Source organism: Dendrobates tinctorius, unplaced genomic scaffold (assembly GCF_039654945.1).
Source record: "Dendrobates tinctorius isolate UK_male_01 unplaced genomic scaffold, ASM3965494v1 ptg000043l, whole genome shotgun sequence".
NCBI classification, from domain to species: domain Eukaryota; kingdom Metazoa; phylum Chordata; class Amphibia; order Anura; family Dendrobatidae; genus Dendrobates; species Dendrobates tinctorius.
In genome coordinates, this window is record NW_027361711.1 from 9,544,903 (window position 1) to 9,557,883 (window position 12,981).

Below are 12,981 nucleotides of genomic sequence, written 5' to 3' on the forward strand. Positions count from 1 at the left end.
CATGCTCCCTTAGTCTGTTTGGTTTATATATTGTTTGGATGTTAGTTGAGGTTCTTTATCCAACATCCGCAAAATCTTGCGTTGAAATCTCTTGTCAATTTTTCTTTTCCGTCCACATCTAGGGAGGTTAGCCACAGTGCCATGGGCTTTAAACTTCTTGATGACACAGCGCACTGTAGACACAGGAACATTCAGGTCTTTGGAGATGGACTTGTAGCCTTGAGATTGCTCATGCTTCCTCACAATTTGGTTTCCCAAGTCCTCAGACAGTTCTTTGGTCTTTTCTTTTCTCCATGCTCAATGTGGTACACACAAGGACACAGGACAGAGGTTGAGTCAACTTTAATCCATGTCAACTGGCTGCAAGTGTGATTTAGTTATTGCCAACATCTGTTAGATGCCACAGGTAAGTTACAGGTGCTGTTAATTACACAAATTAGAGAAGCATCACATGATTTTTCGAACAGTGTCAATACTTTTGTCCACCCTCTTTTTTATGTTTGGTGTGGAATTATATCCAATTTTGCTTTAGGACAATTCTTTTTGTGTTTTTTCATTTAAGACAAATTAAATGAAGATAATAATACCAAAGAATTTGGGTTTGCAATCATTTTCAGAAAGAAACTGAGTATTATCTGACAGAATTGTAGGGGTGTCAATACTTTTGGCCGCAACTGTATATTAGTACCTCTTTGCTAGGGAGGAAATATGCGGAGAACATTTGCTTTCCCTTTAGAAGTGGCTGTGATACTGTGAGGTGTCCAGTGATAATCCCCCTTTTAGACATGTCATGGGAGATTACAAATCATGTCCCAAAGCCCATCTCGCCAGTTTCTCGTGGCCAAGGTAAACCCATCTGTGTTCCAATGATCACTTCCTTGCTTGTGCTGGTTTGTAAAGTCATACTGCTTATTCTCAAGTCTTCTCTGGAGCAGCACACAAATTTTCATTCTCTTTCACTTCCTGATTTCTGGAGTTCTCCTTCTAGAGTGACAGTTTTCGTGAGTAGCAGCGCTGTAATATTGATAGAACTATAAAGCTCTGCAACATTTCTGTTGTCAGTGCTGTGATTACTGCTATCATTATGTTTTATATAGCGATAACAGGGCATTTGAACAACCATACAGCTTTGGACAGTGAGAGCCATGATTAGGAGACCTGTTCTGAAAGATGCAAGACTGGTAATTTTGCAAGATTAATAAAGAAAGCTGGTCAGGAGCTAAGAGGGATGTGAAGGGAGGGTAACTGCTGTAGAGAAATCAATGGGCTGGAGAGAGGTAGCTGGGATGTAGCTACTAGGCATCCCTGGCCAAGGTCTGGGCCAGAACTAGATGCCAACCTCCATATAAACCAATAGTCATGAGTCAACTTGCATGGATAATGTCATATCAGAGCATGCTTGGGTGCTAAGCGAGTGATTTCGGCGCGCTCGAAAAATATGCTCGAGTCCACGCATCTGCATGTCTCGCGGCTGTACGACAGCCGCAACACATGCAAAAATTGCCTGTTTGTTAGTCAATCCCTGCATGTGTTGCCGCTGTTGAACAGCCGCGGGGACTCGAACTTATTATTCAAGCGCGGCAAAGTCACACGGTTAGCACCCAATCATGCTCGGAGAACACCTTATCCGAGCACGTTCACTCATCGCTAGAAACCAGCTGTACACTATGAAAAGATAAAAAGCTCTCATTGCAGGAGAATGACAGCAGGTATGAAAATAAGCAAGTATGCAGCTGACTTGCTTTTCTGCTAACTAAAGCAATTTAATACCATTAAAACACCACATTAAGATTTTGCTGTATGATAATGCAAAAAGCACAAAGGACAAATGACTCTGAAGACACAGATTTAGTGGTTAAACTTTTACCATCCACGGTTTAGTTTTATTCGTAGGCTGAACACAATTGCTATTTACAGTACATGAACGTAGAGATTCTACAGTTTATTTTTGTAATGTAAACAAGAAACTCCTTATCCAGAGGAATAGAATTTGAGTAAAATAAGCCAGTCCAGAAAGTATTTACACAATTTAAAATATATTTTATACTCACTGGATAGTACACTGATCAATTTTGGTTAAATTATCTACGAAACTATAGAATTTGACAATGTAAAAATACAATAAAACATTCTCTTTATAAGGTAGACAGTTAAAATCACACTAAAAGTAAAAAAAAGAAAAAAAAAGGAAATGGCATACCCATTTTAAAGATAAATGTACATAAATAAAGATGCAACTAAATTTAGAAAATGAAATATAAAAAGAAAAAAAAAACTACCATGAATAAAATAGCAAATAAATCATTCATACATATTAACCATTAATTCAATAATTAGCAGTGTTCTTTAAAAAAAATAGATTTATCCTGTAATTATAAATAACACAGCCGATGTGGTGCGGCAAAAACCCATACACCTTCCTAAATTATATACAAAATAGCCATCATCCTTACGTCATTAGTAGTAATGCCCCATGCGCCGCGATCTAGATTATTGCATTCTAGATTTTAAGCTCGGGAGCACGTTTACCCATCGTAAAAGCACCAAACCAGCAATGTTCCTAACACGGTCCAAATGGTGCCTCCAAAAACGGAAAAATGGGTCATACTAATATCAGAATGCTAAGAATGGACGGATTTTTCTTCTATACTATTGCTTAGGATCAGTCAGTGATGAATAAGAAACAAGACAAGGGCTTAGAACGAGCTAGATAGAAGAAAGAGAAAATAAAGCAAGAAACAGACAACTATATACACGGGGGAAGGGAAATGAATTTAAAACAAAAAATTTGTAAAAATGATTACATTTTGGACAAAATTATTACAAAACCAACACCACATCCAAGCAACGGACACAATCAACATTGAGAAAAAAACTCACTAACGGGTATTAATAGACGTTATAGTCCACTTTAAAAACACATCGTATTATCCAGAGTAATAAGCGTTTTGATTTTTTTTCCTACTATGTGCTCGCTACTTGAAGGAAATAGTAATGCTGACCCACCACATCTAGTAATGAACGTTGGCTTGGTCAGACGAACTATTCCCACTCTTACAACTCACATCGTAAGGTGACACAGAGCAGCAATATTGCTTTTCCTCAAATTAGACTGAAAAGATTTCTTCGTGTGGAATTCGCGAATTGACAACATTACTTGGGATTACTAACATTAAAAAATAATTCAGTAGTTTCATAAAAAAAAGAAAATATCCCAATAGATTAAGCTGGAAAATAATACTCCACTACAAGGTGCATTTATATACTTTGGATAGTAAGGGAATACATCTTGTTCTTGAAGATCCGATAAGACTACGTCTTCTGTGCTCACGTGGGTATGGCTTCCTCAGGTGTCTTTCAATCCATCCACATTCTACAGTATGTTGACAACTTTGGCCTAATGTTAAGGCCCATTTAAATTAAGCAGAAGCTCCTGATGACAACCTCATATATTCAGATACCGGTAAGTGATGTCATTAAGTGATGTCACCGAGCGCGGTACAGTGACATCACCAACTCAAGACCGTTCCTAGCCCTACAAATGCTCACCACATTAATATGCCAACATATCGTGCACAGTAAATACGATAGGTTCATATGCTGTCAAGGAAAGACCACACAACAGGGTATTATATAGTGTTAAGTAACGGGCATCTACATTTTCACCCAATAAATACATTGGATGAAGAACATCAGTTCTAGATTTAGTATTGCATGAAATCTATTGAAGATTTGATGATCTGGCTTTCTTTTATTACTTTTATCCCATTAGGTGATAGGTGGTGGGGAATTTTTTTAGTATACTTAGTTTCACAGCTGCTAAAAAAAATAAAATAAAATAAGGTACATCCCAACCCAGATTAATAAATGACTATTCGCACATCCCGTAAATGAATTTCTTTTAAAGAGACAATGATCCTCATAAGTTCCTTGTCACCGTCATCACAGGCCACAATCTACCATGAAATACATTCATAGGTGTTAAGTGCACACCCTGTAAATAAACAATGAGACTCAAGTATGGTCTATTAACATACATACTATTGGTGGACCCGCAATGAGACTACCTGTGCGTGTATGCGTTGCATAAGTGCTGGACAGTAAGCTTGCTAAATAATATCTAAAGGCCTCGTGGAAAGAAAGTTTTACCCTTCTTAAATCCCTCAGATTCAAACACCAGTTTTTTGACTAAATAGTCACAAAGGCTTCTGTCGTCATGCCCTCTGTCAGAATGGGAGCCAGACGGAGCTGGTCAGCAAAAGGAAGCACTACCGGACATTAGAAGCAGGAGGTTCGCCAGCCATGTATAGGCTACATGGAGTCACTTACCTGCCACAGAAACAGCCCCCCCGAAAGCTGAATTATTGAGCTTTAACCCTTGCACTATTAAATCCCCCAATGCAACATATGTGCTTTGTGTAAACTGTAGACATCTATTCGGAGAATAATCCACATTTTTGTTGTCAAAACTATCAACACGGCACAGGACATAACAAATCGCCCTAAGGGCAACATTATATTCATGTATATATTTATATATATTTATATTGTATTCTACAGTAAACTATATAGCAATCACATGTAAACATCGTTGTTGTATGGGAATACTATGACAGATAAAGGCAGATCTACAATAAGGTGTTTGCCAAAGAGGTATGTTCAATCCTGGGATTCGCAGGAGCTGCTGGAAACTTTGGCAGAACATAAAAAAATAAGACCGGAGATATCTACCGGTAACTATTTTAAAGAAGTAAGGCTATGTCTCGTAAACTACACATAATGGCTTAATCCTACATTCTATGCTACCCTGGTAAACATATAGAAAACGGCTCCAGCAGTCGCAAGTGTAGACGGATGGCGCTATTTACAACACTCCCATGTCATTGGATAGGATGGCTTTTATACTACGCTAAAATGTTACCACCAGAAACACTTGCGTCTCCGTCGGGATATGGCGGGCATTATTCCAACTGTGTATTGCTGTCAGTCATGTCATGATACCATGAATTCACTGCATATAATAAAGTGAGAAGGAGGATAAGCTCCTCGGTAATCTTTGGGAAGAAGTCGCACTGTACGTGACATTATCAGAATACAGGGCAATCACATGGGGAATACTGGATTTATGGGTACATTTAGGACACCTGAACTGCAAATTTTGCAGGGGTTCCGAATTGCTATTGTGCGTACTAGCAGCAGATGTTGATAACAACGTGCTGATCGGACATAGAAACTGCATTGTCTTCTGTTCTCTCTGATGGATGTCCACAACACAAATGTTCTCAGCATCATCTCCGGTAAAGGAATGTGAACGTCATATTAAAAAGTGTTAGGTTCATTAATTCATTGCATGTTGTGCGCATTCCAAACTAGCTCTCGATATATAAGGGGAGAGGGGTTAAGGTTCTCAGAAGAAGCAAAAACAGGAATCAGAAGGAAATACAAAAGCACAACAACAGTGCGATCCAGGGTCATTACAATACAATGACACATATAGAGGATCTTCAGACTGAAATCGATCGTTCTCAATGCCCCAGTTGTCCAGTGATTCGCAACGATTCTTAATGTTTTAGGATTAAATCTGATCTTTTGCAAACACCTCACTAGAGTGCATAGTTCAAAATGAAGCAAACGACAATATGAAATACAGTACGTGTGAACCATAAATACATTTTTTTTTTTTAGTTTAAGAATATACATCTTTCTATTAAAAGTAGTTTTGTACTCCAGACTATTCACACTTTTTTTTTCTTTGTGGCGGATTTCTTTTTCCACACTACAGACAAAAATGTTATGGAGAACACAGCTGCAACCACAAGGGAAGAAGGAAAGACTTTAGGTCTACAGACGCACCCGAAAAAAAGCAAGGATACTCAAATGTGGCAGTGAGACAGCAACACCATGGGAAGATCACATACAGAAGCAGCTTTGTTCAATGTAAACATCAATTTAAAAGGATAAAGTCGTTTGTATCTGTATTCCACTTTGTTTCGAAAAACGTAAACATGTTGGAAGTGCCTTGACTGAGGTATTGAGGTACTTCTCCATAATAAGGCTGTCATCGATGCAGACTTCTCTGTGCCTCCTTAAGCAAGCTGTCAAAATCCATTGATTCGTACTTGCTCTTCATCCCAGCCGAAGACGGCCCTGCTGCATTTGAATCTGAGGATCGAACAAGAAAAGAAAAAAAAAGTTACAGCAGATCAGCAGAAATGTGAAATGATTCACTTATCCATTGCATTTCAGTTTTCCTCAAAGAAGGAGTTCAGAAAAGGAGGTGAACCTTGTAAGGGCCAAAAAGTCCCCTGCACACTTGTTAAAATAAATTTAAATTTTACATCAGCTAAAATTATACATAAGTGGAAACTAAAGTGTGCCACTAGAAAAGATCTTATAGAGAATTAAGTACAACCATTGACTGCGCTAACAGAGACTAAAATGCAGTTGTGTTGTAAATGTAGGAAGGAGAGGAGGGTTAAGACTGAGTGCACACGTAGATTTTCCTCCTGCGGATTTTTCCGCGCAGATTTGAAGAAATCCGCAGGTCAAATGACCTGCATTTTTCCTGCGGATTTCTTCCTTTTTTATTGCGGTTTTCCCCCTGCGGATTTGGAGAATGGAGCAGGTGGAAAACCGCACAAAAGAAGTGACATGCTGCATTTTTTGTACCGCACAAAAACCGCAGCGTCTGCACAGCGGGTTTTTGTTTTTGCATTGATTTACATTGCACTGTAAATCACTTTGCGGATCTGCAGCGTTTCTGCGCGGTAAAATCCGCTGCGGATCTGCAGGAAAAATGCATCGTGTGCACATGGCCTAAAGGGATTGTCCACCTTTGGGGGAATTTTTTTTTTTTACTTAAATGCATGTATTTAGCGATAGAAATGATTTTTGCAATTGGTTTTCATTAAAAATGTTGCATCGTTTGAAATTATGCAAATTTTCTTTTAATGAAACCTATACACAAAAAATGACTTTTAGTCCTAAACAGATACAATGTAGTAAAAAAAAAATTGTCCCCAAAGGTGGACAACCTCTCAATTTTTGTTTGTTAATTAGTGATGAGCAAACGTTCTGGGATAAAGTGCTATCTAAGCATTGCTGGGTGCTAACAGAGTTACTTGGGCGTGCTTGAATAATATGTTCGAGTCCTCGCGGCTGGAAGTCTCACGGCTGTTAGACAGCCACAACACATGCAGGGATTGCCTGTTTGTTAGATAATCCCTGAATATGTTGTAGCTGTTGAACTGCCGTAAAACAAGCAACTGCGGGGACTAAAACATATTATTCAAGCACGCCGAAGTTACTCGGTTAGCACCCGAGCATGCTCAGATAACACCTTATCCGAGCACATTTGCTTATCACTATTGTTAATGTTTAAAGGGAACCTGTCACCAGGTTTGGCCGATATAAGTTACGGCCACTGCCTTTCAGGGCTGATAAACAGCATTCTATAATGCTGTATATCTTCCCCCAACCCGAACTGGAAGAGAAGAAAACTAAGTTTTATTATACTCACCTGCGGGACGGTCCGATCCGAGGGGTGTCGCAGGTCTTGTTCCGACGCCTCCCATCTTCACGCAATGACGCCCTCCTGCTTGCTTCATGTGGATGACGCGTCCCTGCATAATCCACAACAGGTTCCCTGGCATCGTGGTCCTGCGCAGGCGTACTTATCTGCTCTGTTGAGAGCAGTGCAAAGTCCTGCAGTGCGCAGGCGCTGGGCCTCTCTGACCTTTTCCATCACCTGTGCACTGCAGTACTTTGCTCTGCCCTCAACAGGGCAGATAAGTAGACCTGAGCAGGAGTGCAATGCCAGGGAGCCTGTGTGAATGACAAAGGGACGTGTCATCTACATGAAGCAAGCAGGAGGGCGGCAATGCAAGAAGATGGGAGGTGCCGGACCGAGACCAGCAACAACCATCGGACCGGACCGCCCCCAGGTGAGTATAACAAAAGTTATTTTTCTTAGCTTACAGGTCGGGTTGGGGGCTTATGTACAACATTATAGAATGCTATTTATCAGGCCTGAAAGGTGAAGGCCGCAACTTATATCCGCCAAACCTGGTGACAGGTTCCCTTTAAAGCTAGATGAGCTTTATCACACTAGTGGAAAATCCAATCCCACGATATTAGTTTCCCAGAAACATGTAACTTACATGGCTATTAAATTTACCTAGATCAGTGTATTTGGTCCAAAAAAAATGCCTGAGACCTCCGTAGCTCATGTGAAAGGAAGGCTCATTCCTTTTTCTCAGGGAAGGACCCTTCTTTAAAGATAATGCAGCATCCTCATGATACCGATACGTGATCAAGCCAAATTTATCTCTCCTGAAATATAAGATAGGAAGGGTAAACCCCAGGCCTGCTAAACTGATTGAGCGTCATTTACAACCCGTGATGAGGTAAGGACTGCTCCTCCGCACACAGACTTGTACCTGCTTCTGCTGAGAATCAGACATTCAGTGATCTCTCCAAAGACTTCAAACCTCCTCTTCAGCTCATTAGCAGTAATAATGTTGGAAAGGCTTCTGATGCAGATGAGGCGCCCTTCATCCTGTGGAGAAAAGACAACACAAGTCACAGTTTAATAGAGTGAAGGTTCGAAGGTAAAAAGGGGGCGCATGTAAAAAAAAAATATTCTCTCACGGCGAACTCTGGTTATGCACTTTCTATGATTTTGCATATTCTAGAAATCATACAGACTAGAGATGGGCGGACTCCTGGATGTTCGGGTCCAGCCGAACAGTTACAAAAAGTTTGGGTTCGGTACTAGAACATTACCCAGACCCCATTCTCTTGAATGGGGGACCCGGACATCCAGTTTTTGCCACGCTCCGTTCCCAGCCGGGCTGAACTGCGGTGACCTTGGTGAGATCTCCGCTAGCACCGGCAGTTCAGTATGACTGGGAACGGAGCCTCAGTGACCGGCGGTAACCTCAATGACGTCAGCACCAGTCACTGAGGCAGCGCTCGCAGCAGTTCAGTCACCAGTGGTTCTCAGCCTGGACGGTTGCATCTTGGCACCGACCAGGTTGAAAACTGTTTATCCCTCAGACATGGATTACGACGTGGGACAGAACGACAGACCGTTATGGTATACTGTTTTTTTGTTTTTGGTTTATTACAGGTAGTTCGAGTTCTTTGGTTGAATTAGGCGTTAGGTAAGTATAACTGTGTTTGCTATTTTTAAATGAAAATGGAAAACTGTGTTTTGTTTTATTTCTAATAAAAGACTTTATTCTGGCTGTGTTTTTATTTACAATACAACTATAGGATTAGTAATGGATGGATGCCTTATAGAAGCCTCTCCATTACTAATACGTGGGCTTGATATCACCTGACAATACAAAGGTGACATCAACCTCACAAATGAACCCCACTTGCCACCGCTACAGGGCAAGTGGGAAGAGCTAGGCAAAGTGACAGAATTGGCGCATCTAATAGATGTGCCTTTTCTGGGCAGTTGCGGGCTGCTATTTTTAGGCTGGGGGGGCAATATCCATGGCCCCTTACCAGCCTGAGAATACCAGCCCTCAGCTGTCTGCTTTAGTAAGGCTGGTTGTCAAAACTGGGGGGGAAAACCCACCCTGTTTTTTAAAATTATTTATTTAAATAATTTTAAAAAACAGCGTGGGGACCCCTCTATTCTTGATAACCAGCCTTGTTGAAGCTGACAGCTGAAGGTTGAGCCCCCAGCTGTGAGTTTTGACTGGCTGGTTATCAAAAATACAGGGGGCCCACGCCGTTTTTTTAAAATTATTTATTTACAGTGCAGGAGCTGCTGATGAATACTCCCATCCGCCGCTCCTGTTCTCACTGTTATTAGTCCCATCAGTTGACACCAGTGACCAGAGGTAAACTTTATACCTCTGATCACAGCTGAGCGCTCACGCTATCCTTTAACAGCGTGGGAACTGCGGCTCTCTGACCGGCGGGGATTATTTCACCGCCGATCAGAAGCAGGTTTTGCCGCCCTGCCATGCACATGATAGCGCGACAAACATCCGGTGTTTAGGCAGCCGAACCCGAACTGTAACACGGACTTCATGGTGAAGTCCGTGTTCGATGTCCGTGCTTGAACAGTAGGTGTTTGGTAAGGACGCTGAACTTTACTGTTCGGGTTCGGCTGCCCGAAAATGATCACCTATTCATAGGATCTCCTGGGACCTGCACTAATCTGTAGTACTGGGAATTTCTGTCCCCAAGGGGGCACTTTTATCCCTGTTACTATGAAGGGGAGTGCTACTGCAAGACCATTGGTCCATTCATTTTCTATGGGGTTGCTAGAAAAAGTTGAATGTGGCATCCAAAGGGAATGAGTAGAGCAGCACTTGGGCATTCCCAGTTCCGCTCCATTCTATTGGGAATAAAAGTTCCCTGTTCTGCTGTACGGTGTGGATACCATTGGTTGGACCCTCTTTATCTATAGGATAGGTTATAACTTGGTTTTCATCGGACAATCCCTTTAATTAATTTTTACAATATGGATTCCAACATAACTGTAATTTATTCACAGGAAATGTTTACAAGTTACTCAGGCCCCTATAGAAAAGTCATAAAAAGAATTGTCAGCAGGAATATACAGCCACATTTGAGAGTTAAGTCACTTATTGGGCATCTTGCTGTAATTTTGATAAAACACTTTTATCTGCTGCAGCTTGGCTAGCCTTCTTTGTGATAAGCTCCTGCTATATAGTCCTCAATATTCACTAACTCCATCAATGTCATACCCCACCATGGATTGGCAGCTTTTTGCCTAAGCACAGAGTGAGCAGAACATGGTGAAATACCAGGGCAGTGTTAAACAGAGCTCATCACTGAGAGGACTAGCAGAGCTGCAGCAACTATAACAGTGAGATGCTCAGAAAGTGACCCAGCGCTGGAGTCTTGTTCCTATTTTACGGTGGCCTTAGATTGGGATGACAGATTTCCTATCACCAATCATTATTAGCTATGCCGTATTACCTGCACTTGCACATTCAGCAAAACAGTGTTAATAAAAGATAATGCTCGCTATCCATCTAAATGTGTATATATTCCCTGTATCACTACAAACAAGCATCAGATAGTTTCAATGTGGAAGACGCTGCTCTCGGAGTCCAACATTTATATATTCAATATGGTCAGCTGATATTTGCTTCCTAAAATGACAAATCCTATTAAAATCTACTGAATTATGGAACAAGCATTAAGAATGTGAAGAGGTTGCACCATTCTCTCTTTATTGAATTTCCAATGCATTTGGCTGGTAGCAGTATAATTTTGAAGGACATCATGGTCCATGTAAATTGCAGCAGTGGAGCTCTGGGCTGTTGGGTAAGAACTTTGAGTTTTATTCTTCGGTGGAGGAATATTCTCATATTGTGCCACCTACAGACATTTCACTGACAGGGACAGGCCAATTAAATCAGTCAAAAGCTTCAATATGTGCAGATTTTAAATACATAATAATATGCTAAAGCAGCTGACAGAAGTTTAGATATGAAGATAACCAGGAACTAGTGACATTAAAGGGAATATGCAAGCAGTTTTTTGCGCTGTAATCTGACAGCAGCATGATTGGACTAGCAAGCACAAGGCAGCTAGTGATAATCTCCTGCTGATAAAACAATGAAAGGAAACAACAAATGAATGGGATACAGATCTGTCAAATCATGCCTAACATGAAGTTAATTTTTAGTGCCTTAAAGAGATTACAACTCCCTTTCCTTATTGTAGACCCTGTACTGCTGGGCTTTCTGTTAAAGCTAATTTTTAGTGCCTTAAAGAGATTACAACCCCCTTTCCTTATTGTAGACCCTGTACTCCAGTGATGACTTGGATACAGAGGGTTCAGCCTCTGAAACCCTTAGCAATCAGAATTTATTGTCAGCGGAGCTGCTTATCCCTGCATATTTTTTCTGGGAATTACATTAAAGGCAATCTGTCAGCAGGTTGTTGCTATGTAATCTGAGAACAGAATGATGTAGGGGTAGAGGCCCTGATTCCAGAAATGTATCACTTACTGGGCTGTTTGGTATAGTTTGGACAGAATCCATGTTGTATATGTAGCAGTGGGCAGAATCCCAAGTTGTGTCTAACCCTGCCCATACCACTGATTGGCAGCTTCCAGTGTGTGAGCGTGGTTACACTGATTATCCTGACTGGTTTACACGTGAGACCTAGTCCTCTAATGATAATCACCTGCTGATGAAACACTGATTGTATTGAAACTACAGCAAGCTGCTTAGCAAGTGACACTTACCTGGAATTTTACTGCTCTCAGATTAAATAGCAGAAACCTGCTGACAGATTGCCTTTAATGCACAGCACTAATTCCAATGGATAGGAGACCTTGAACCCAAGGGTGAGAGCTGTTAACATACAGAGTAATATGCCGAATCTAAAATCTGATCCTAGAAATGAATGGCCTCTAATCGCACTTTACTGATAGCATTTCATCAACTTATTACACATGATTGCAGGGACTACTCAGCGAGTTTTATGTCAAAGACCTTTACCATAATAACTGCGCAATAAAGCAATCAGGGATTCTCTAAATATGCCAATGTTACGTCAATTAGCAGCAATCCTGTAATAAAAGATATGGCTGTAAAAATTATTAGGATTAGGCTTTCCAATAAAAACTGGATTTTCTGTATTTTTTATTGACTACATAGGTTTTTCGGCTTTGACAATATAGATCTATATTCTCACAGTGACCAAGTGGAAATATGCTTTAATTTTCTACACTACACTCTACAAAGAAACTCCCAAAAATTAAATGGAGAGACTGCATATGAGTGGCCATCGCTCCATTCCTTGCAGTGCAAGACAGGGCTCCGCTCTCAAGATTTGAGATCCATTTTTTATTAGACATTTATGCAATGTGCTGTGGATGTGCCATAAATGTCTGAGATAGGAATATCCCCTTTAACATCTGGATCCGCACACACCAGCTCTCGTCCATAATACACACACTTTACATCTGGCCTGTGC

The 12,981-nt window shown here is 40.8% G+C and overlaps 1 protein-coding gene across 3 annotated transcripts in view; it reads right to left on the minus strand.

Annotated features, from left to right (window-relative positions):
- Nucleotides 1-1,847: 1,847 nt before the first annotated feature.
- PPARGC1B (PPARG coactivator 1 beta) overlaps nt 1,848-12,981 on the minus strand; it is a 103,273-nt gene continuing 92,139 nt past the window's right edge. For all 3 annotated transcript variants that reach the window (XM_073575186.1, XM_073575185.1, XM_073575187.1), the window contains 3 exons: nt 8,439-8,557; nt 8,177-8,331; nt 1,848-6,162 (listed from right to left, as the gene is read on the minus strand). In XM_073575186.1, the coding sequence (XP_073431287.1) occupies nt 6,059-6,162; nt 8,177-8,331; nt 8,439-8,557 (378 nt within the window). In that variant the 3' untranslated portion in view covers nt 1,848-6,058. The remainder of the gene's footprint in view (nt 6,163-8,176; nt 8,332-8,438; nt 8,558-12,981) is intronic.